This window comes from Vidua chalybeata, chromosome 6, assembly GCF_026979565.1.
Source record: "Vidua chalybeata isolate OUT-0048 chromosome 6, bVidCha1 merged haplotype, whole genome shotgun sequence".
NCBI classification, from domain to species: domain Eukaryota; kingdom Metazoa; phylum Chordata; class Aves; order Passeriformes; family Viduidae; genus Vidua; species Vidua chalybeata.
The window spans coordinates 38,122,366-38,149,217 of record NC_071535.1 but is presented as its reverse complement, the minus strand read 5'-3'; the positions used below and the strand labels follow the sequence as shown (position 1 = coordinate 38,149,217).

Sequence of the window (26,852 nt, the reverse complement as noted above, 5' to 3'; positions counted from 1 at the left end):
ACATTTCAAATGGATGGTAGTACCTCAACTGAAACACAACTCTACTTGATTTTAGTTAGATCCATACAGGTCTAGGTAAAATGCTGGTATCAAAACTCAATCCTGAATGAGCAATCCACAAAACTCCCATATTCTTTGGATTGGAGATTCTCAAACTGTGGATAAGGAGTCCTAAAGCTTCCTACAGAAGCATACAATATAGGTTTATCCCGCAGAAGATATAAAACAGCAAAGGCTACATGTCTCCATGGAGGCAGATTATAAGGCTCACACAAGATACTATGTTCTAAACTCCTGCAAATCATCTGATTTACAGTAACTATCTCTGTGTATTCTTTACCCACAGCAAGGGTAAAACAATTTGAATTAAGAACACCACAGTTATTTGGAAAGGAAATTTCCCGAGATCTGTTATATACTGCAGAGCTGCTAAGACCCATTGCTTTTAATAAAACTTTACTCCACAGGGCCCAATCTGTCTGCAACAAAGAAGGAACATCTCTGCTAGGTCTGAAACCTACAGAAGAGGTAGCAGACTGTTAAGATACAAGACTCAGGCTTATTGCCAAACTGATCATAGTAGGTTGGCTGATAAGATCTCCATGCTAAGTATTTAAAGGCCATGGAAGAAAGCAATGCTTTGTAAACTCCCATGAGGGACTGTCATTGTTAACCAGAGGCATAGCTTTGCAACTAGACCATACCACCTTGAAATGAGCTTTAGTATATGCAGTGCTACTTGGCAATGCATGGCCAAAACAAACTACAGCCATGCCCCAGTATAGACACTTCTGAAAGGCATAGTTTTTAGCAGTTTGACAGAGTAAAGCTACTTCTCCCACAAAAAATACTGCAATAAATGGGAGATGCATGCAGCAAAGAAGGTACTGATATTTCCTAATGGAGAACGTCACAGTTTTAATCACCATAAGATTTCATTGCTATCACTTTTCTTGATTAATTCAGTGGAAAAGAACAGAAAAGTGAAGTGATCATATCAATTAACACTGCACTGTATTAAATGATCAGCAACAGAACTCTGAAGTGGAGAATAAAGAAGCAACAGATACAGCAAGGTGTTGCTGTACTTGACTAACTAAATCTAGTTCTCTCACTGCAATCACACTTCGATTTAACATTCAAGATCACACAAAATCTACATGAAAGTAGCTCAGATGTGTGGCAGCACAGATAAGCCACGCTGAATTTCTTGCAAAGAAGGAAGCAGTTCATATCACTTAGAGCAGTGCGCTCCTCTGCAGAGCCCACTGCCCTTCACTGTCTGCTGATGGCAAACCTGCCCTACACAGCCTGCTCTGTGAAGTGCTAAACACACCAGCACTCCAGATGCTAATTGCTACTGCTCCCCTGTGCCTGCCTTTCAAATGAGGGGATAAAAAAAAAGTATGTCACAAGGATCACAGAGATGCTAAAGATGAAGGGAGAATTAAAAAACCCCCGTGAATTTGGCAGATGGATCACGATGTCAAGAAGTAAAGTATCGTTAGGGCATAAACAGCGTTCTCGCAGCAGAGTGTGGAAGCTTCCCTTGTGACACCACAGAGCAGCTTAGGGGAGAGGAGTTAATAGCTTTGAACACTTTCTCCTGCTGCCGCGGCCCTGCGCGAGCGCTGCCTGGAACGCGGGCTGGGCCGGCCGCGGCATGGCCGGGCCTGCAGCGCCCCCGCGCGGCCCTGAGAACGCAACCTCGTCACCGAGCAAAAAGCCACTTGTGGCAGGTATCCAATACCATGCACGGGATCCTGCAGGAGCTGTACTTTTAACTCATTTACTCTGTCGACTTAGTTAAATACAAGAAAAGTTAAATTTAACAGCAGATAAAACAATCAGATTCAGGTTACACACAGATACCAGCCTCTCTCTTGGTATTTCTCTTGCCTCGCACGCTGCCAGGCTGCCACACTGCACTTGGGACTAACATTTGCTATTCCATACCAGTTGTTACCCACCTAGACACCTACTCCATTTAGTTATGCACATGATGGACATGTAAAATTGTCCCATTATTTGCAGAAAGCCATTGGGCAGCGCTGTTTAGAAATATGACATTCCACTAAGGGCAAACTTTTATTTTAATGCAATATGTACATAGAACAGTGCTTCCAATTCCCTTCCTTTCAGAAGGGCAGTAGATATGCTGTGCAAGATGGGAAATGAAGTTACTATGATGCAATCTGGGGAAATAATGGTTTAGTTCTAGACAGAGAGACTCTGGAGAGCCTTCCCTCCCTTATGCACTCATTACCAGAAGGCAAGCAGACATGGTCTCCAATTCACAGATCCCAGGAAACAAGACTGCAGTAGTCACAACAACATTGCTTTATGTATTGAAAAGCATCTGATTTAACTAGGAAAGTGCTGTCAGAAGAAACAAGAAATCTGAAGTGCAGCAAAGATAAGATAGTACTCTGAATGGTATTTAAGTCAAAGAACTTCAGAGCTCTTTTTCTTTCATGAGGTATTTGCAATGATTCCTGCAACTATATTGTCTTTATAATAATTCTGGTAGGTCTATGTTGGTAGACAGCAACTTCTAAAGAACACTTTTGTTACTCAACTCCACCAATATCCAAAGTCAGCTATAAGTTCAGCATAATCCTGATTGCTCTCCTTCAGGACAAATTTTCCACTTCTTCTCCCAAGCAGACTCTAGTTTCAGTTGTGCTCTCAACATCTCTCCTATTTTGTTAATCTTGAGGTCATTGTAAATTCAAAAGGTACATACTGAGCTCAGACTTTATCTACTGTATCACTGCTTAATCAAAACAGCTCAACTGCAACAGTTCTTTTTCCACAAAACCAATAAAGTGGGTATAACCAGACCACATGCTTCTCCCAGACCATCCAATAAGTCACAGAAGTAGAATATTAACACTGACATATTTCATTGTCATTCAAACCAGCCAGGGTTGCAGGCAGAACAACTTGCTTTCGTTTTAATAAGTTAGTTTGCAAAAATACATTGAAAAAACCTCTTTTGATTATACAAGTCAAAGCCATAGTCCAAAATCTAAGCCTATTCCTGATAAACTGATGAAACAAGATGGATTTTACATTCCAGGATATAGTCTCCAGACTCATATAATCATCAGCTTCAGCTAGTCACCAGAATTCTTATTTCAATGAACTGTCATTACATGCTGATTTGGCATTACTTACAAATAAAAGAGGGGAAGGGAATATTAATATTATATCCTCCATGTATTCATAGAATAATCACAACATCCTCCACATTTATTTGCTTCTGGCTTTATAAGAGTTACAAAAGAAACCTACCTTTCACTTACCTCTATTTACTGTAATTATCAACACAAAGTATATGAAATGGCAGAACAAGAAATTACAACTTAATAAGAAAACTTCAACAGAATGCTCAACAAGAAGGGATGGGAGCAGCAACTTCCCAAAACCATCCACTTGGTTCATATTCCCTTTAAGAATGGCTGTCAGTATAAATGCTGTATCAGCATCTTTTTCTCTTAAAGGAAAAATATAAAATGCATTTATGTTTCCCAGAGACATGTCGTGGTATTTTAACAGTAAGTTGCTAATAGGGATCTCAGCACTCTCTGGGTTGTTTAAGCCATCCACACTGATTATGAGTGATTGTGTTTTAGAAGCCAATGAACTGAAGACAAAGCTCAGGATGTATTATCACTTGCAGCAATGTTAGCAGCTTCTATTCAAAAGAAAGCAGCACCTATTTTGCTGCATATATACAATGTCTGTGACTTTTGCACAGTGGGAAAAAATCCGTTCCCTGTATAAATCCAGGGCATGTCATTGCAAACAAGGTTTTTAATTAAAATTGGCATCTTTGAGTCTCCTGCTGATGGACAGCATCTCATTGCCTCCTCCTCAGATGGCTAAACTGGCTTCCAAGAGAGACTGTGAAAAGAAACAAAATCACTAGAATACCTAACTTTGACAAGTCTCTGCTGGGGACAATTTCAATAGCAGGATGCTGCAGAGAGAGGTAAAGAGAGAAGAGAGGACTGCTTAGGAAGTCTTCCCTAATGAAGACTCAAAACATCACAAACAAGACAGTAGAGGAAGCATTTTATTCATAAGCCTGAAGACAGGATGATCAAGCAGGACAATTTTAATCAGAAGCCATATTGTCAAAGAGAATGCAGAACTGTGTCTGCACCTTAGTGAGTAAAGCCTTCGTTTGAATGCAAAAGAAGGCTTAGGGGCTGGCTAGACCTCTGGCTGGGAGGTTGGCTAAACTGTCAGCTCTGACAAAGCTTTATCCCTCTCAGAAAACAGGCAAATACAGGCTCAAGTCAGACAGATAAATCAGACTTCTTGGCCAGAACATTTTCTTCAATTGATTGCAAAGAGTTTATATTGAATGCCAGCAATGTACCTTCGGGAGGCTCTTCTCGCAGATGAGGAGGCAATTCTTCACCTGCAGTCTCAGTTTCATCATCCACCATCTGTGTTTCTAAGGTAGGGCCCTGCAGAACAGAATAGCAAGAGGAGGTAAATTGCAGAAAGTTCAGACAGGAACCACAAAAATGGTTACAGGATTAGAGAATACACCAGACAGTAAGGACACAAGGCGCGCACTTTAGCTGATGAGAAAGAAAGAGCTGGGAGATTTGTTTGCAGTCAAATTACAGAAAGGGGAAAGAAAACAAAAAAAAAAAAAAAAAGAAGACTTTTCAAGACGGCACACAAAGCAAAGAGCAAAATTACAAGGGTCTTAATTTCTTAATTGACTGAAAACCAGAAAATGAACAATGAAACACAATTTCTAAGTTACTATTTCCAAAACACATAATGTAGTAACACATTAAAATTTTCATTTATCAAGGGCAGCAGCAGATCCACCATCAACTGGAATTTTCAGGAAAAAAAACGTATCTTTGCCTTATCATTCTGAAATGTCACCTTTTTCAAAGGAAAACAAAGCAAACTCGTTTACGATCTTCTAACCTAAGCAGGTCCATTGACCATGGAGTTTTCCCCTACAAGCCAAATACATCCATTTGTGCCTCCAAGTGCAATATGCCAAACTAATCGTTCTTGAAAAACTACTGGACTACTCTTCCAGGTTTTGCATTTCCATGTTCCAGCCTTCTTGATCCTGTAAAGAGCCTGCAACGTTACTGCTGGAAGAACATGAGCAGAGTTATAAGATTTGCAGCTGAACTCACTTTACACACACAATATTTTCATGACATGTAGAGCAATAAAAGTGTAGTTGCTTTTTCAGTTTCAAACTATCACAGGGAAAAAAACCCACCACTTTCTTCCACCCAACTTACTTTTTTTTTTTTTTTTAAGTTATAGAAGATTAAACACTAGGCATAGCTAAAGGGCTCCCTCAAAAAAAAAACAACCTAATTTTCTTTGCAATGTTAATACAGTGAAGAGTAAAATGACAAACTTAGCAGTCGTTAGGAAATGAAGCTTTTGTGCACTTTGAAAACATGACTGGGTTTGTAGTCTGAACTATCTGAAAATGTGTACTAACATACGCAGCTGGAATGTTACAGAAATACAGCTGGTACATCAACAGCTTGCAAAATGTTATTATTTGAACTCAGGAAGAAAAGGGGCTCATGGCCCTAAAGCTGCAGTATTTAGTTTCATCCTTTCCAAACCCTGTGACTGAGAAGTTACTCTCAGCAGCATTGGCTACTTTCTCTCTTTCCTCAATTTGCACATTATGAAGAGTAACACACTTTTCAAATTCCATCCTTTGCAGAAGTAGCTCACATTTTCATCCATTCCCCCTTTTTTTTTACCAAAAAAAATGGACATGAAAACAATAAATACCACCATGCTTTTCAGATGTTTTACAGCAGGGAAAAGAGAAACCATCCAGGTGAAGTGTATAGGTCAGCTGTGATGGTGCCAGGGTCACAACCTGCATTTCTGCCATCCATGACTATGCAAGTTTTACCTAGTCTATTTACCTATTTCTCCTCACTTAAAAACACCCAGTATCAACATTGCCCAGCTTTTGTCAGTGAAGAGTTCAAACATTAAGTCATGCCTTGTGGTAGCTATCACAGAAAGGGAAGAAAGTATTTACCATATGGTACAGATGGGAAAGTAGTAAGTTGCCTTAGTCCAATTAAAAAAAAAAAAAAACCAAACAACAACCCAGGAGTCAGTAATCAACATCAAGATCTAACCATCTCCTCACTTCATTTAAATAATGTGGTCTAGATTTTAAGAACATGTAAACAATTCTGGGTAAGAGCAACAAATTGAATATAAAGTATGTATTTAAGTTTCTACATCAACTGGCAATATATGAATTTACACTTCCTTCCTACTCATCAGTGCCACAGAGAGAAAAGAAAAAGGGAAGATGAGGCTACAGTAGTATACCAGATCAGAAGATTTATTTTTAATATAAAACACGTAAGATATGAGGCATCAATATGTGCCTTGGAAGCATTCTGAACCACAGCTATGGAACTCCTAAACTAGAAGGGGTCTTGAATGCGAATCCTGTGCCTGTACTTTCTGGTTTACAACAGTAAAATTAATTTAATTTCTTAAAACAAGTAAGAGCCATCTGCACATACTAGCTATATGCTGCTCAAGGAAACAATCCAACTTCCAGGGACTATGGAAAAGCCAGCAAGAAAAGCCTTAGCTTTCCTTCTTCAAAATAGCCAATTCTCAATTTCCTACGAGACAAACCTGCTCAGTAGCTTCTCTCAATGACAGCCTATGATAAGTGGTGCTCCTTTAGGTTACAGTCGTTGTCATCTACATAAATACAAAGACGATGCAAAATGCTACTAAAAGTGAGTTGGTGGCATTAGAGTTTTTTCTTCCTCACTTATTAACTACTTACTGCTTGGTGTTCATGAGCAATACAATGCTCCAGTATGGTGGATATCACTGACAATACTTACTCCAAAACAAAGATTTATCTTAGTTGAAGGTCAGCCTTGTACCTAAGCTAGCATTAACAAATCCAGCTGTGAAAAAAAACAGAGCCCATTACAGACCACCGTGAAGTCCGTGGCAGAGTCGCTGTTTGCCATCACCTATTTCCCTCCAATTCAAAACTTTTAACACTTGCTACTGGAATACTACAGAAGAAAAATGCTCAATCCAAGACTACTGCTTCTACAGAACATGCTGAATGTCTAACAAAAATGGCCAGCATTTTTGTGGATTTTTTTCACTACTCAAAACCACTTAACCATAACACAGCGTATTTTAACTGTATTTGGCATACATTTCTTGTATGGCTTTGCGAATTCTTCTCTTCCCCCCCCCCCCCAAAAAAAAAAAGTATTTTCAATTTTTTTTTCTCAATTTCATGTTAAAAATGAAACAGTCTAAACTGAAGCATGGACATGTCAAGTAATCCCCAATTTTAAGTTTTTCAATAATTGTTTGCAAGAAACTTAGCAATCTTGAGATTTCCTAGTTCCTAAAATAAAGTTCAAAATGCTTTCTATAGAATAAATCTAATTCTAAACTCACTGGTATCTTATCACAATATATATTCACCTATGATACAGGGAGATTATAAAAGGAGTCTTGTAAACATCACTTTATCAGACTTCAGCATGTCTGTCTAATGACTGAGGCCAGTAAGTGTGCATGGCACTGAGATTCAGTAATGAAAATGTGAAACAGTTAACAGTAGATGAAACTCTAGGTTCTCATATACATATCCAGAAGTAATATTTAAGGCTCAAACATTGACAGGTGTCATTAACAAGATTACAAAGTCTCTTTACAATAGCTTTTTTTTCTTGTGTTAGCATGTCCATTGCTTTTTTAGTTACATCTGCTGACTTCAATTCACTGGACCTGCTGCAAGCTTGGTAATGAACATTTACCATATCTACAGTTCTGGCAGCACAGTCATCTACAGCAATCAAAAAAAAAAAAAAAAAATCCAGGAAATTATCTTCTGAGGAGGTTTGTAACTATGCTAAGGTTGAATCCAACAACTTTGCCTCAACCTTTCTTTTTACGCTATCATTTCAAGAATGAGGCATCAGTGACATCTTTTTTCATTCTTAAGGATCCATGACAGACAAGAAGGGGAATGGGATGCACACAGCTCTAAGTTGTTGGCTTGAAGGTTCAATAATAATCCTGGAGCTGTAGTGATAGCAGAAGGAATGTACACAGATTGCTTCTGCTTTGACACTCCCTCAGGAGCATCTAGGATGCAGAAAGGTGTATCAACACTTCAGAAACAGCAGACATTACTGTACAATATTCTTTCAATTATTTAGGGTTTGTATAGCCTCTTAAATTGGGAATGAGTTTCCATTCCTCACTAGAACCACTGGAGAAGCACAAACTTAAATAGGTATTATAACAGAAAGTTAGGTTACGGCACAAAGCCTAAGAACATATAACTAAGAAAAACCTCTTAGCTCTTCAAAGACAGTCCCTGCCCTCAAGCAGGGACAAGCAAGCACTTCATACAATTCCTTGATGAGTACTTGACTATGAGCACCATTAAGACTTAGTGGCAATTTTTCTGTCATATTTTAACACAATCTCCAAGCTGAACAAGAACAAGTAAACTCAAGCAGAGATAACACCCACCCTTCCAAAATGAAGTTACAGATGTGAGATTTCAAGGTAGCTCACTCTGTCCCTGCCAACAGTTTCAATGAACTGTTAAGGAAACTGAAAAGCTTTGTATGAATTCAGCAAATGATAAAGATCAAGAGCAAAATCCTATAGGAATTCTCACAGAAACTGAGAAACATACAATCCTGTCCTGATCACACTGCATGACTACTGACCTTACAATGCAGTTTAACCCAAATGCTATGGACTGCTGTGACCTGGCAAATTAGTGTTTGTGGATTTATGAGTTTCATAGGTGGCTGTGTGTTTATGGAGAGAGTGAGCTGGCAGTACTGAACTAAATAAGTCTGACAAATTGCATACAAGCATTTCAGAGTATACCTCACGCTCTTCCACAGGACACAATATTTTGAGAGTAATTCTGACCAGAACCTCAGCTATACGCTCAGATTTTCAGTATATTTAAAGGCTGTACATTTTACAAGTGCTGTAGTAAATGCATGCATGACAGAAAGCAAGTTCCTATCCAGTCAGAGTCAGCATTTTCCACAAGGTACAGAGTTATGTTTATGACACTGAAACGAAGAGCTCCATTTATCACCACATTTGTACTAACAAGTGATACCAGCATGCTCAATCACAAAAAGAGCCATACTACCTCAATCTCAAAGTACTCAAAATACGCACACAGTACAGGACCAATCCCAACACCAAGTGATCAGCGTCAGCTCATTTTGCTCTTGAGTCAATAACAACATGAGACTGTCATTGCAAATGCCCCAATATGGCTCAGCTTTCTAAAGAGTCATCTTGAGGTAATCAAAAAATCCTACCTGCATCACCACCACTTTTAGGCCCTTTAGACTCTACTTTTGTACTTAGCATTATATTGACTATGGTATATAATCTTAAACTGAAGTCTGTCAATTAACTGTTCACTGAGTCAGGAATTCATTTTGTTAATGAGCAACAAAATACAAAGCTCCAAAACAAAATCCAAGAAGGGCAACTATGAGGGAGGGCAATCAAATTTTAAAATATATATATATATACATCTTGCAAAAAATTATTAATGAAATTGAACAAGTTTGGGACAAATAACTTCAAATTTCCTTCAGAGAACCACATACCTTATCATTCTGCTCCTTCTCACCATTCCTACTCTACTCACAAAAGACAAAATAATTTTTTTAAATCCCCTACCATAAGCAGAACCAGAAGGAAATAAATAACGTAAATACTCTTCTCTGTTATACTCAAACTTATAAGTAATCTTTTCTCCCTTTCAGAACAGAAGCTGGAGGAATCTAAAGCTCATAGTCATGGATTCAGCAGCAGTTTACTGTCTCAGTTCTGAGACTACACTTTGGAAATAATTCTAAAATCCACAGTTTCAGCTACTATTTTGCTTGTGTATTTTCAAGTGAAAATGGTATTTATTTCCTGATTTAAACCTTCATATTCCCATTCTTGCTTCTAAACACTTTGCTCCAGTTTCTCCTTTCTGACATCATTCTTCATTCATTTACATTCTGGACTTGATCTTAGAATCTTACTTCTTCCACTGTAAGAAACTGCCTCATTCCTCCTAAAGCCTCTCCTTAAGAGCCCAGGTCAGACTTGCTTCTTTCTAGGCAAATTCTCAACTACCATCATAAATCACATCCTCTGTCCTGCCTAACAGTGACTTTCAGACCTGGTATTCTATGTAGGCACAATTCCAATAAAGCAATTAAGCAGAGGAAAATTCGTGGCAGCCCAGGCTTCATACCTCCACATCTGTGATTTCACTTGTAAGCTTCCCAGCACAGGTCCAAGGCCTTTTTTATAGAGTATCAAATATATGTCAAGTGATAATCATAAAGATTAGATGCACCCCTAAAGAATGACAAGCCTCAGTGGGTCTGTGTGAAGAAACAAGTGAAGTAATCCCCAAACACAGGACAGTTTGTTAAGTGCTTTGGGATGCTAAAGAATCCCAGTGAAAGCATTGGCTATTTATGCATCAAGTTTAAAGAATACTTATTTGAAATCCACAAGACTAAAACCCACAGTTTCCTGCACATTAGCATACTTTGCCCCTTCCTAACACCAGAAAAGCAAAACCCCAGCTCTTTTCATCCCAACTTCACTTGCTCCAAATGTGTGAGAGATGATACATGTTATGACTGAATCTTTGCAGAGGCCAAAGGGCTTGTCAGATCCAGTAACAATGAAGCTGACCTTCATCAGGCTTTCCTAAAATTACATAATTAATGACACTGTTCATTTGTGATCTCTTCTCTCTCCAGTCACCGTTACAAAGTTTCTCGTAACTTATCTTGGATATTTCATGTTTAAACAAATTAAACTGTTCCATCTTCCATATCTGAAAATGGCTTGTGTCTCACAATACCCTTTCTGCTTTTTACAAAATTACATAAGGTCTCAATTCCAACAGAAAAAAAAGGGGGCTGTTGTTTAAAGAAAAATAAGAATTAAACAACCAGCCACTGGGTAGGTAGTTCAACATGATGACAACCTTTTCCAGGGACCTGAGGACCTAAAGGTCCTCTTCAGCTGAAGCACATAACCACCCAACCATCTCCTTATTCTCTGCTGCTCAAATAACCATGCTCAGACACTGGGAACAAGTTTAAAACTATCACTGTACTTTTGTTAGGCAGTTTGTAGCTGCAACTTTTACTTCAGCAATGAATTTTCAGCACATTAAGGAATTAAGACTTTAATTTAAAGTATTCTAAATGCAATAGGAACATTCCATTGAATCTGCCATGATTATTGATTGCACACCCACACCTTTGGTATTTCCAATGTCGGTTGGATTTTTCCTGCAGCAGGCATAACATTGATCTGCAACTATAAACTTTTTTTTTTTTGGCTTTCCTCTATGTTTAAGAAAGCCTCTTGATGGATGCTTCGCTTTTAAATTTGCAAAACAAAGTTCACTTATAATGAGAGCTTCTGTGCCAGGTTTCAGCCCAAGGGGAATTTGAGTTGCAGTTATAAATCCCCTGGAACACTAAAGGAAAGTACAGAAATAGAAGTGCTGAGGACAGCAGTGTAAAATTGTAGCACTTTGTTCAAAGTATGCTGTAACAAAGAATAGAAAAGTTGCTTAGATTATTTACTATTTTCTGAGTTTGGACAAACACATTAGGGAGGCTACAATTTTAACACTTAATTTTGTCTTGACAACAGGACTGGTGGAGAAAGGCAATGAGAGCAAGATTTAATCCTGCAAATGCCAAGTCAAGATTGACTTCTATTCTCAGCAGAACAGTCAAATCCTGTTTTTACAGCAATAAAACAACTTTGTACTGTCAGTAATCCAAATTAGGGTTTATTTGGCATAAATAAATTTTCAAGAGTACTAATGACACCACAGTCTATTCTCCATTCAGCCAGTAAACTGATGGTTTACACTTTCCATGTTCATGTTTTGTATGGGGTAGATAGCACAATTTATACAACAAACAGCCAATAGAGTCTGCTCAGTGGTAGACCAGACAGTTCTGGATTTTGAATTAATTATTTTATTGAATTTTGTCTTGATCGACCATTTATTTTCCATCTGGATTTTACCTACTAAATCAATGTTAGCACAGAAAGAATGTAAGAGTGGTTTTCAAAATCCAAACCAAGCAAATCACGTTTAATTTGCTCACCTGCTGACCTGGCCCAAAGAGAATAACTAACATACTATACTATACTATAACATACTGTAACTATACTGTAACACACTATAAATGTACTTTTCCAGCTTTGTCCTTGACAGACGGATTTAGTGATTAATGCCAGTTTTATTCTGCCTAAAGAAATGAGATAATGCACTCTACAGAAAGAATATTCTCCATTTTCCTAATAAGAGGTGGAAGTATCACTCTAAGGAGCTGCAGATAGCATAAGAAATTTGTCTGAAAAATAAGAAGTCCTTTGCCTAATAATATAGGCATATATGACAGAGGTCATTAAGATTCTCTCAACCATGCTAGAGATCTATAATGTAATACCCCTTTCACTATCCTCAGTAGGGTCACAATAAAAACCAGACAAACAAACAAACAAACAAAACCTCACAGAAAGATGCATTAAGCAGTATTCTATAACTATGACTTCATATGATTCAATTTCCATGCATTTATTTCCTTAAAAGTGCACTACTACTGTTTTAGCTTTAACAAGCTGAAATTTAAGTAATTTTCTAAGGCTTTTACAGCTAGAACATCAGAATTTTTACTATAAGACTTGAATTCAAAGTACATAAGTATATATACAGCTTGAAAAATATAAGCATTCTCCCCCAAAAGAGTCACAAGAGACATCACTGCAAGAGTTTGAAACACAAGTCATCTTGCCAAAAATCTTGATTTCCTTTTTTAAAAATTCAACTAAAAAAAAAACCCTGCAAATTCATTTGAAGTTAAAAAGTTGTTTCAAAACCTTCAAAAGTAATTTTAGATGCTAGAAATTTAGGATAAATATAAAATATTTTATTCAGGACAGAACTTATTCCTGTGTCCTTATTTCATTAAGTATTTCAAAATGCATTTTCTGCATTTGGTAATTAGCTAGGAGATTGCATTATGATTTATTTATCACACAACTTTTAGATATATATATTTTTGATGGCTAGGTAGTTAAATATTTCCTTCCTTACAAATGAGTTTTGACCTCACATCAGAGCTTTTCAAGATCAGTATTGCTTGTCACTCTATGCACTTACTGTAGTGCTTTAAAGAAGAAATATTTCAGATAAAATATTTACTAACGCTACAGAACAAAAGCTACATCTTCTGGTACTGTTAAGCCCTGCAGTTTCACACCTAGCCTGCACAGTCAAAACTTGACTGCCAGAAGCACTGCCAGCAGTAACACCCCCTTTATTTCAGGCTCCATAGAGAGATCTTTTTCTTCCAAACTCACTCCAAGAAGTGGTAAGAAAGGTCACAACTTGCTGCATACGAGATTCCAGCCAGAGTTACTACACTCAGCAACCAGCCATCAGACAGAAAAAACACTTAATCACTATGAACATAAGCAACACACTAGTAAGAATTCATTCAGAAAGCAATAGCTTTTGGTAACTGCTGCCTTCTACTTTGAAGATCTGTGAGGTGCAAAGGTTCTCCCTCCAAAATGTTTTTAGAATGAATCAAAGCCCAAGAATTGCAGTAGACCTTGAGCAGCACTGCAGACACATTAAGATTTACCAGCACAAGCCACTTCTGTGATGCCCACTAAGTTCAATCAGAACATTCTTTTGAAGAAACTTAAGAGCTCTACTATTTGTCTCATCTATGTAAGAATATAGCTTTTCTCAGAACTTCGAAGGTATGTAACCCTTTCCCATCTCTCTGAAATTCAGCTGAAATATTGGAAAACCACTACAAGGTTTGTAAGGCAGCTCAGAAATAAAGAAAAACAGATGTGACCAATCACAGGCAAATATTTCAATCAAAATTATCTACAGAATATGTACTCCATGTTCCCTTTTACTCTATCACTTACATTCATCCTGATTCCTAGACTGTTGTATTGTGTTTTTAAGTTTCATGCTTTTGTACAAGTCCTCTAATGGTTCATCCCTTTACCCCCCTCCATGGTTTTACCCTGAACTACCCCTTTCCTTGTATGTCAATCCCCTCCTCCTTCCCTGATGTCAATCTCCCCCCAGTTCGCTGGATCATTCCCCTGTCCCCTCCCTGATGCCTTGTCCATCACTTGACTCCCCATCCCACTCATCCAGAACTTTCCACAAAGGAGCACTGAGTGACTGGATGGGGGCCAGGGGTCCCTCCTTCCCACCTCCCCGATTGAATTCCGCATGTGTCTGTCTGCCCACCTTCCACTCCCCCAAACATTCCCATTGGTGGGTGGGTGTTTCCTCCCCTGTTTCCACCCCCATTTATAACAGCCCAGTTGAAGGGCTTCTGTCAGTTGATTCCCCTGGGTTATGGATCTCCCTGCAGATCTCCTTAATAAACCTGGACTTTACCCCGAGTTGGAATCCACTCCTTACTTCCACCATCGTCGCAAGTGTCTCACCCCGCTAGGCCAAAAGCCTTAGCTGCCTTCCCGAGGCACGGGAGAGTGTCCCCCGCCATCCGCTGTGCCGGAGCGAGCCGGGAGTCCTCGAGTGGACACAAGGAGTGGCACAGCAACACTAGACCACGTTTAGGACTACATGTTAGGAAAACAAAATATTACTATATACTCCATAGAAAGCAATAACTCTTGTTCCTTGTTTTTATAAGCTGTTCCTTTCCCAAGTACTTTTCATTTCAACTGTAAAGAGGCCTGCTAAACAGGATTGGACACATGTAAAAAAAAAAAAAGATTACATATACATCATTTTGACAGGACAACCCACGACATCTTTAAGGAACAGAGCTGTCTGTAAACACAAGCAAGAAAAATATTTCCTTGAGCTTTCCATAAATTTGATACTGCATCTTCAAAATATCTTGCCTCATTCTGATGTCTAAAATGTATCTGTCAATACTCACTTTCATAGGCAGTCAGAAAAAGAGAACTATAGGCAGTAAGTTCACATTCTTTCTCTTAGATATAGCTTTAAGTTTCTCAAAGTAAAATGGCACATTTATGACACTTGTCATAATTCAAACTATATAACTTAACTGTGAGCACACGCCAAAGCACCACAAGCTTTCATTCTACTTTGAAGAATCCTTTCAATAGAGAGGGGAGCAGCTACTTCACTGAAATCACATCTTGAGCTTGCTTTCACAAACAAGGACTTCAATATGCCAGTCTCAATGCCTTTCATTTCTCTGATTTTGGATTTAGGTTAGCCCAGTGACAGCAGCAGTGTTAGAAGTAGTCACCACAGCAGAACGATACCAGGAGCTATCCTAATGCCTCAACTCATTCACAGATTGAAGATACAGCATGAAGAGGTTCTGTTAGCAAGGGCACAAGAACCTTCTCCAGTGCTGCCTAAGACTTGAGAAATCAAGCATTTAGCCACAAGAGATTAATACTGAAAAGTCACTATGTTGTGGGACAGTGATTAGCAGCTGACTGTGATAACCAAATCCCTGCCTATCTCCTCATTGCCCTAATAAGTGGAACTGCCCTCCCCACAGGACAGACACATTACCCAGGCTCCTAATGCAGCCTGAAAAGGTGTATTTCCTTGCCATCAGGATCATCTGCCCTTGAAGAAAAGCAAACTTTATTGACATATTCAAAAGGTATCACTTATCACTACACACAGAAACGGTCTCCTTCCTGACACAATCTGAGCTGCTTGCCTCTCACTCCTGTCCTACAAAGAAGGAAAGGGGACTTTAACCAGTTTTGTACTTTGCATAGCCTGGAAGGGCCCAGAGATACCATCCTTCGGCATGGACACAGCTCAAAAGACATGGGAACAGAAATAAAGTACACATAAAGACTACCTTGAATCCAGTCCAGCTTCAACACCAAGTTTTAAAGCATTGCTTTGCCATACTACTTTACTTCACTCTACCTTTTCAACAGGATACTTATTAAGTGATTATCTTAAAAATAAACTACATCAGGCTTCAGTTTCTTCAGCAATGATCAGCAGTAGTAACAGATCCTGAAAGGATCACTTCTACAGCAGAAGAACATCCCCTGATGTTACCGTTTCCTTCCCTTTTCCTGCTTCTTCCCTTTCCTAAGTAGGCAGATCATTTTGATACACACTAGCATTAACCTGTTTTCTTTTGACTGCTTTGCCTTCTCAGCAACTCGCTAAGCAGCATCAATGAGCTCGGCATCAAAACCAATGCTGCCAGAAACAAACAAACTCAAAGGTATTTCCCAAGATACAACAACAATTAGGGGAGAAACTGACGCAATGACTTTTGAAAAGTTTAGTTTTGATGTCTTCCCTGCAATGATCAAAAAAGTTAAACTTATTTGTTTTAAAGTCACACTGAACTACTCATGAGCAGGCCCATAAAAGGGATTCAGATCCAACTTACACCACACAAACACCTCTTCCTTCCCTTCCCTTCTCCTTTCCTCACCCTTTTAAAGGGGTGAAAATACTGCACATTTCAATGCATTCCACTCGTTAAATGAAAAGATAATTATCCCCACCCCCAGCTTAAGAATTTAAATCATGCATCGGCAATGATCTTACCTAGAAGAAACTTGAAGCAACTCCTACAGCAAAAGGTGGCACACATGGAAAGAAATGTGCACTGAAAGAAATGACCCATTCTGAGAAAAAAATGTGAACCCTTTTATTCTGAAAAGCTCTACACAGTGCTTATACCTGAAAAATGACTGGTTAAAAACAAACAACTTTCCCCCAAACACACTCATTTTTTCTTACAGTCAGAGCATGATTCCACTCACGTCTTGTTGTATTTTGAATGAACTCATCTTAAATAGTCATAACCTTTCCCCACTCTAGTGGGGCAAAAAAGGAATTCAGCAGAAGTAATGGTCTTAGCAAGAATAAGCAGCTGTTTACTCTGCATGCAATAAAACAGAAGCTGAAGGAAATCTTTCCAGTTTTGTACCTCAAACTGGATGTATTGTTCAGACAGCACTCTGAGGTTTTTGTTTTACAGTGTAAGTCAACAAATCACCCAAAGCCATAGTCCTATTTATCAATAATGTTCTTAATACATACCTTTTATTATCCTACACTATTGGAACTAACAAATACTGAGAGAGAAAGAAAAAAATACACATTTTACTATCAGGCTTTGTACAAATGCACAACAAAACATAACACTGCATAGCAGGACACGCTCTTTTTACATATATTTATTGCATTTATGCAGAGGCTGCCCCTTTTCTTTCACCCACCAGCTGTGCATATATTATGGTTAAGAGCCCCTGGTGCCCAGAGACAATTGTTAAGCCCAGTGACTGCCACACGAGCACTTCCCAGAACCCTGCACAAGCACCTGCACAAGCTGATGAACTTCTAACACATACTTACTTGACTCAGAGGCTTGGAGGAAGGCCTGAGCCAAATTTCTCCATCAGGATTGGTACAGACCTAAACAGTTTCTGCCTCAAAGAGCTGACAACCTAGCTAATACATTTTTTATTTTACTGCTAGACAAATTCAGGAGACAGGGAATGCTTGGTGTGCCTCAAGTTTCAGACTGATTAATGAGAGAAAACCCTTCAAAAGTCATACACCTGAAAATTAAAGAGATATGATAACATAAAGTGAAGAAAAAGCAATACAACACCATTACTGACTCCTAACCAACACCACAGAAGATACAACCTCACACCTGAGTGTTATATATCACTACCTCTATATAGTCCAGCCAGCCTCAGCACTCACACCAATAGCCGGCTCAGGTTAGACATTCTCTATTCTAACAGTTTTTCACAGCAAACTACGGAGAAAGGCGAAGATCTCCCCCAGGCTAAGGGAAGGGCCTGCGAGAGCAGCAGCACAGGTGAGCACCGGAGCAGCGCCGGCCGCACAGCAAGGCACGAACCCCACGGCCGCCGGGGAGCGACACCGCGCACGAGATGCTGTGCATGAGGGAAGATGCCCGGGAAGGAGGGCAACTTCTTCGTGGAGACAACCGCCTAGAAGGGCAGCGAGGCCAGGGACAGGCAGCCTCCCCCGGCTCCCACGCTACTCCCTTCCCGTCTCAGCGCCGCAGGAAACGAGCCAGGTTTTCACGGAGAGAAGAGGGGATTCTTTCCAGGGAGACGGACCCAAGAAGCGACACCACATCCCCCGCGAAGTTGGAAGCTTCTGGAAGTTGTGTAGTTGGTTACGAGCGTGCACGGCCACCACCACCTCCTCCCGCCCCCGGTTACCGCCGGGCCCGGCCTCCTCCCCTCGCCCCCCCCGCGCAGCCATCGGGAGCCGCCGCGGCCCAGCCGAGCCCCCCGCCCCGGGGACAGCCCACAGCATCACCTTCATGCCGCGTCTCCCGGAGCACCGCCCGGCGGGGATGGAGGGAGGGCGGGCGGCCGGCGGCTGTGTGCCCGTCTCCCACGGCGCTGGGGCTCCGGCTCCTCCTGCCCGATGTAAACACACACCGGCGGGCGGGGGGAGGCTGGGCCGGGGGGCAGCGCCATGGCAACCCGGCCGGAAGAGGAAGCGCGGGGGTCAGGGGCGCCATGTTGGCGGGGGGCTCGGGGCTCGCAGTGATGCTGCGGGGGGCTCGGAGCCGACACCTCCCGAGGGAGCCAGGGCTCCGCGCAGCCTGCACCGAGACACCCCGCCAGGCAACACCGCTGCCTGGCATGGCAGATGAAGTGCTTCACCTGTGGGTCAGGCTGGCCTCTTCCAATTTCCAGTGTAAACTGCTGGGAATGCAGCAAAGGAAGATTATTGACTCAGCCTTAAGTCAAACGTGGAAGCAGTGTTTGTTTGGCCAAGATGAGGAGCCAGTTCTCCGAGGTCTGCCCTCGCTGCAGGCTTGGTGGCATTCACAGAATCAAGTAGAATCAATTAGGTTGGAAAAGATCTGTGACATCACTGAGTCTAACCTAAGCACCCCCATGTCAGCTAGGCCATGCCACAAAATGCCACATCCATTCTTAACTCCAAGGACGGTGACTCCACCACCTCCCTGGTCAATCCATTCCTGTGTCTAACCACCCTTTTTGTGAAGAAATTCCTCTTAATGTCCAACCTAAACCTCTCTTGGTACAGCTTGAGACTATGTTTTCTCATCTTGTCACTTGTTACCTGGGAGAAGGGACCAAGCCCCAGCTGGCAATAACCTCTGGTCAGGGAGTTGTAGAGAAAGGTCACCCTGAGCCTCCTTTTCTCCGGGCTAAATATCCCCATGTGTCTCAGCCACTTCTCCAGACCCCTCACCAGCGGGACAAGGGTCCCAGCCACAAGCTGGGTGCCTGGGAGGGCGTGGGGCTTCCGAGCCCTCTCCTCCCGCTATCCTCAGCCAACGGAGCATGGCTCTAGCCCGCAGGATGGGGGCTGCACCCATGCTGCTGCTTCATGCAAGGGAGTTACGACTGGTGGCAAAGATAAAAGAATCTGGACATAATCTTTGGCGTCTAAAGTCTTATTTCTCATGTGTTTCTTTAAAACTATCACTGAGCACAACCACACACATGGATAGAAGCATGTTCTGCTAGTGGATGGTTTGTTGCAATGAGGGAAGCCAGACAAAGCAAAACAAAAAGAAGAGTGGTGAAAAAAAAAAAAGTAGTAGTAATAATGATTCCTGAAATAGGAGAGAAAACAAAATTAAGTGAATGACAATGATTAAGAGTTCATTTTTCTCTGATTTAATATTATTCTACATATGAGGCTGAGTTAATATGCAGAGAACATAACTTACTCAACAAGTGGTTGAATCCAAAAGAGGAAAACCTGCTTTTGTTCAATTTTTAACTTCTTGACTAAGAAATGTTGCAATTTCTTCTCTGAAGAAGTGCCCTAGCCACCATATATGTCTTTTAAGGCATTCTGGAATACAGTGGACCCTATTTAGTCAGAAACCATAAAAGGAACAATTACATCACTTAAAGTCTAGGAATACCTTCTCTCAGTGCACAGTTAATTTTTTGTTTGTCCCATACTGTCATTTCTAATTGCAGAACCTCCTTGGAGTGGTACCATAAGACTGGTTTCCATTTTTTCAGTGTTTGAAAGACACCAAATTACTTTGGTGTTTGAAAGACACCAAAGTAATTCCCTCACCTCACATGGGCTGACAATTAAAAAGATTCATTTCCTTTGCTTTTCACAACACATCCATGCCTTACATAATTATCTGCATCACTTCTTAAAGGAAGTATTCTGCAGCCCTTTCCTGGCACAGACTCTCATAGCAAAATTTATAATTTCTTATGCAAATATAAAGATACTTCACAAGCATGTGAATTTTCTCAGAAGAGCAGTAGTGGAAGCCAGTGAATTTAGCAAAGGTTTCAAATACCACACCAATTTCTGCACATATATTTGTGTGCATCTATATTAGATATATAAAACTAACTGTAATACTATAACCAAAATGTAAGTCCTTCCTTCAAAACAAATAAAATTTATATCAAATAATCTTGTCAATAGTATTGGTAGAATTATATTAAAATTTTAATTGTATAATAAAAATCCATATTTTGGTGGATAGAAATAAGATTATATAAACTTTGTGTTGAGTTTAACATGTAAATTATAGCCTGATTAACAATAAAATAATATTGCCTAAAGTATAAAGAGTTAAAGAGAAAAATATATTTTCCCTCATCCAGGTTAAATGATCCATTCTAGTGAAGTTCAAAATGCAACTTTTTCCATTTAAAATAGTGAATTTAAGATGAACATGAATTTTTTCTCAGCAAGTTCCTAAGCCCATAAAATAAAACAGATTGAAGTGAAATCTTTTAAATAAGTTAACTTTAGGTTTTAATGTTTGCAATGTCTGCAGAACATTTCAAAAATGTTCCAACTGAAAAATCAGAATATTCTGGATGATAGACAAATAGTGGATGAGGGGGGCAGGCAAAGAATGAGAAAGCGATTTGTTTACTTTGTGATAAGCACAGAAAGAACTTTATTTGTGAAACTATTTCAGCAACACCAAAATTATTACTTAGTTTCATCCAAAAGGATTTAGTCCATTTAAAGCACTCCAGTCCTGATCTGGTGAGATTCACCTCAAAACTGTGTCTCTACTGAAGCAAAATGGCTAATGTATATGGTTCTATAAACTCCACTTTTTGTAAATTAAAAGTGATGTCTTTTCATGGAGAAATTCCTCTCCCAGCCTCCATGTGTGTGTGCTTTTGACTCTGAACATCTCACCATGTGGCTGAATAAAACATCTGTGGATACCATGCAAAGGCTCTTTTTGCTTCTTTACCCTGGACTTTACTAGCAGCAATTCAGGCTGCAACAGGTGACAGCCTAGTTCAGGAAATGACTCCTTTTAACGAGTTCCTGTTCATTTTCAAACACCCTTAAATCCTAATGGTATAACAAGAAAAGCATAGACAGTCTTGTGATTTGGCTGCATCATGGAATTCATAGTTGTAGAAAGCACCATTTAGAGGTCCACAGGTTTCCACCTGCCCTTTCCTGTGAGGGGCCTGTGGTACTCAAGCTGAGGAAATTGGCATGCCAAAAGCTCATATGCAGCAGGGTTTTTTCCCCCTGTGCAAATTTCGGTATTTCACATGGCATTTTAGCGTTAGGTGCAAAGTGTACAGGTATGTATAAATGCAAAATAATGGCTCATTGTTGCATGAAATAAAGATAAGCTGCAGTTCCCCTGGGCACTGGGAAGTCTTTTTATCAGGAAATAGGAGAGGTATCAAGAAAAGGAATGGAATCAAGTGTAGACAAGTAGTCAGCATATTCCTGAATGCCCTGTTAGGGGATGGTAACAATAGATTTATTAATAGTTTCTGAAATTAGTTATAACTGGATTTGACATATTGCTTCGTGCATATAACATCTGGGTCTTGCCCGTGGAAGGAAGAGATGTTTATGTTTCTGTGATAAAATAAAAACGTATTACTCTCCTCATGTATCAAGCACATTTTGTGACTATATGTCCCTCTTATTGGGGAAGTTCTTATCTAAAATCCATTTCAATTCTCCCTTAAACATCCTTCTGCACAGAGATAGAGCACTTACCCATTACCTTGTAGAGCTGTAATCAGTCTGCCCAGTTCTTTGAATGCAAATGCTTTTTGCTCAGTTGTGTAAAATCCTGAGCTCCAATCATCAGCTTGGCTTATTATTTTTTGTTCTTTGTTGTGATTCTTTATAGTTCTTTGAAAGAGCATTGCTAAATGAAGCAAGCTGTTTAATGCCTGTGACAGAGCCTCTCTCAACCTGTTACATGACAAGAAAATAAATACACTGAAGATGATATGAGGAGTCACTGACTATCAACATGGTCTGCTTGTTCTTTGAGCACCAAGAGAGAATGGGTTTCTATTTCATTATGGCAGGAGATGTTTCATGAGGCTTCTATTAAATGGACAAGCACTTCTACCAACAGATGATGGCATCTTCTAGTGAGATTTTGTACAAAATGGGTTGTATAAAAAAGGGCACATTGTTTGCAACCAAGGATTTCTCCAGCCTGATTTTTCATCTACATCTTCTATCATGCACATCCCTGCAAACAATAGGTAGAAAATGCTACAACCTATAAGGATGGCACAAATGATAAAGTAAGAGGCATTATAGAAGCATAACTACAATGGTTGCACTTCTTGCTCTTTAGATAATAGTTATAGGAGCATTCAGATATTAAATTTAGGACTTCATCACTCAGGTCATAAAAAATTCTCACTAATTTCCATAGGATTTTTCTTTTGTTTCAGTACAAGAGGAATACATCAGATACCACATCTATTTAACTCTCAAATTGGTCAAGAATTTTATTTTATCTGAAGACAGAATTATCTTTATTTAGAATTCGTGTTTTTTGAGAATGAAGAAAATACTAATTTTAGTTTAACTTATAATAAAGGTAGACAGCTTGTTCATGTAGTATATGCTTAACTTTGAATCACTGAGAAAAATAAACTAACAAGATTTGAAATCACTTCATACCAAATAAACTGTGAAAGCATCTATATTTATACGTTTCCAAAATTAAAATTCAAATGAGATTAATTGCAAAATCCAGCCTAAAAAGTGAATGAAGGCTGCATTTCATCAAAAGCCATGTGTTTGGCAATAAAACCAGATTTTGATAATTTTAATGAGGGAAAAAAAACTTAAATAAGCAAGTTTGAACTTTTGGCTTCACTTAAACAAAGCTGCAATATTTCATATGCCTTTAGTTACAGAGCATGAAGGCAGTTTAATTTTTATGTAGGTTTCAAAGTCTTGCAATAGAAAACTGTTTCTGCCAAAATGCCAGGATACATAACTGGATTCACATACGGGCTTCACAGATTTCAGGAATTTTCAGATTAATTTTTACTTTGAACTCATGCCAAAGACTTGGAATTGTACAGACAGCTAGTAGATTCTGCTGACATTTGGAATCATCAGTGATTTTTTCTCAGGATGTCAGAACAAGGCTCTTGATAATAATTCACCCCTATCATGAACAGTAAAATTTGTATGACTTCTCTTTACAGGGTATTTTTGACCAGTTTAAGTATTTTTTTTCCACCTGCACAGACATTAAATTCTTTTACAGAAAGGAGACACTGACATGATAATGCTTGCAGAGTTATGGTGTTTCCTCTAATCTGTGCTTCTGGCCAACATCCTCTAATGAATTTATCATCCATTGTGTGATCTCCCCTCTCCAGGGTAAAGTTTCATGTCAATGTTGACAACAGGGATGAAAAATCAACTAGCTGCCTAGAATCTGTGGTCCAGAAAGAATACTAGTGGCACTGAACCGAGATAGACTTTTATTCCAACATAAATTGTACCTCAGAGTGTTAAGACGTAATGAAATATTTACTTGGTTAACCTTTTGCTGAGTTTCTGTGTTCCTTTTGAGTAGGTGGAGTTTTCCTTTCCCCTGTTCTTTTATAGATGAGAGATTATCATCAGTGCCTTGTTTCTCTGCTGGGCACTGTGTGAACTTTCCTAAGATCTACAGGTGTACTTTGGGCTATAACTAAGTCCAGATCTGCTTGTCCACTGCAGCTTTAGCCAACTGTCTCCGTCCTACCCTCTTACTCCCTCTCCCAGGTCATCTTTCCAACCGGACCACTGATCCACAAAGCATCTACTGCCTTGCATTAGATCCATATTAATGTTCCAAGACACCCTCTGGAATAGTGACAGTGTTGTTGAACTGGCATAAGACAGGCAGGGACCACCTACCTGGGAATCTATAGCAAAAAATAAAATGACAGTCAGTGTCACCACATTGACACAGTAACTGCCAGAGATGCTTCACTTCTCACACAGGCACACTGTGCTTTTAAAACTACCCACATTCAACAGCTTCTGCTCAAAACAGGTTTCCACCAAGAGCAGCTGACAATACACTTTAATATTGATGGGGAAGCCCAATCACTAGGCAAAAAAAAATTTCTAAAAATCCCCCAGACAGCATCCACAGAGGCAAGTCTGTATTCAAGCTGCCTATCATGTCAATCTAGGGCAGATGTCAGCACCTAGAATGGTGTCTAGAGTGTTGAACACTTCAAACCAAATATATGTGATCCCAGAATGACTAGTATTAAACAAAGAACAGGGTTCCCTATTTAGTGTAATATGCAAGCCACGTGTAGGTTTTGGAGTTTACAGTCAATACAGATATTGCAAGCTGCCACAGGTGACTGACTCTCTTCTCATAGATTAGGGTTAGAGCAAGTCCCAGTGTTCAGATGATAAATGAACTCCAGAGGACTGTCTGTCATTCTGCAGGCACTGGTCTCACTTTAGTAAGAACAGAGACTCTCAGATAATTACTTGAAGCAAAAGCTGCATGAAAGGGAGTAATTTACCATTACTTAAACCTTGCATAGGGGATGCTATATGAACAGGAATGATGGGGGCACACATATTAAAAAAAATGCCTGGCAGTACATTAATCAAAGGATCCACTCTCATGTATTTCTGAATATTTAATTGGAGTTGCACACAAAGTGGGTGACAACAATGCTTCAGAGCTGACGATATAATACATAACCATCATTTTGACAGGAATCCAGTTCCATCTCAGACCGACCCAACTCACAGCCGTGGATTGGAGGGGGTGGGGAGGGAGATTCATACCTTGGCTTCACCACAAAACCACACAAGAAGTATTTTGCACAGACTGTTTAAATGCTTGTTACAGATTTTATACACCCTTAAGAAACCCCTTGCAGAGCAAATATTTGTTAGTGTTTGTTTGCTTAGGTGTTTGCAAGAGACACTGCCCCTATGCAAAACTCTGTTTCTGCGTTTATGCACTTATGCTTTTATGCCTGCATACAGGGATTAGCATGTACAGTTAATCCTTTCCCTGAGCCTGTTGAAATGTGGTGGGACCATTACTGCCATGAAAGGGAACTTCCATCTCCTTCATGCTATTCTCCACTAATGGGCTGTGCCTTGATAATCATAGCTCTAAAAGGAAAAAAACTGACCTCAGTTTGCCTATTGTAGAGCTACCATGGAGACAGGATACCAGCATTGCCCTGGAGATAAAAGCACAGGCAAGTTATATGGCTTCTAGTAACTGTTGAAAAATATATGAGCTATTTAAAAAGCAAAATGCTAAAGGTGTCACTTCTCCACTGCAGCAGGGAAAGTGCTATGTTTGCATAGCAGAACTGCATAAAATGCTGTGGCAATCCCACAGCTGTCAAAAAGCACAGGTTCAGATACAACAGACTCAGATTCTGTCACCATATTTTTCTCTTCCTTCTTTCCTTGGTTTAATTTTACTGTTCATGAGGTATCTGGTTCTTCAGCTGACAGAGACAGCAATGTACCCTTATATAGTAGTTCTAGCTCCTTTTAATCTCCAGGAGAAAGACAGTGACCAACAGAATTTCATTTTTTTTCCTAGCAGAACATAGGCATCTAAAATATCTTACTTAAATATCAACCAGCACTAAGAGTCTACAGCAGGTTCTCAGATTTCCCTGTTTCAGGTTTGACCTTAATTTCTGTGTAGAAATGAAATAATAGCACCCAGATGATTTGTAAGTGCTTACAAGAGAATGCTGGAAAAATGGAGGCTCTGTTCCTTTGCCAGATATTGCTTGTCAGGAATGTGTAGCAATCCACATAGAGAGTGAGGATATGGGACTCTGTTCTCATTCTACTACTGAGACATCCTGGACATGCTTTTCCATGAGTCAGCATCTGAATTTCCTTACTGATGAAATGCAGCTACTCACCTCATTTTTCAGTGTAATATTTTGATATAGTTTCATGATAATTTCAATGAGACATGCCAAGAAAATTCTGAACATTATTATCCACTTGTACATTTTTTTGACCTTTCTTAGCTTAGCAGTGTAGTCCCAAAACGTGTGCTGTCCCTACAAATATTCAGAGAAACGGAACCTATTTGATTTCTGAAGTATCAGCCTGACAGATTTATGAAAGAAATGTTTGCTTTCTCCCGGGTGCTCAATGCTTATCTAGCAAGAAATTTCATCTGAAAATAATCTCTTGTATATAAAACCATTTTTCTTTCTTACCCTGAAAGCTGCTGTGGAAATGCATGTACATGTATATATGTTTCTGTGTTTTTATAAAGTCCAAATTCTAGTTGCAGAGAAAGACCTGAAAAATGCACACTTGTAATATGAACCTTTAAAATATGAACCCCAAAAGCAAAGAAGTTAGACAAAAGGAGCAACTAAAAGAATAAAAATTTGAAAATGGCAAGAAAATATCATTATCTGAA

General features: G+C 39.6%; 1 protein-coding gene across 11 annotated transcripts in view; it reads right to left on the bottom strand.

Moving 5' to 3' along the window:
• LOC128789976 (transmembrane protein 263-like) overlaps positions 1 to 19,641 on the bottom strand; it is a 200,804-nt gene extending 181,163 nt beyond the window's left edge. For 2 of the 11 annotated variants that reach the window (XM_053946353.1, XM_053946359.1), the window contains exons 1-6: positions 18,458 to 18,803; positions 17,510 to 18,292; positions 17,195 to 17,229; positions 16,697 to 16,719; positions 14,608 to 14,742; positions 4,391 to 4,481 (exon numbers count right to left, since the gene is read on the bottom strand). In XM_053946353.1, coding sequence (XP_053802328.1) covers positions 4,391 to 4,453 — 63 coding nt within the window. In that variant the 5' untranslated portion in view covers positions 4,454 to 4,481; positions 14,608 to 14,742; positions 16,697 to 16,719; ... (1 more) ...; positions 17,510 to 18,292; positions 18,458 to 18,803. The other 9 variants (XM_053946352.1, XM_053946357.1, XM_053946356.1 and 6 more) reach the window with 7 other exon arrangements.
• Between the last annotated feature and the right edge of the window lie 7,211 nt (positions 19,642 to 26,852).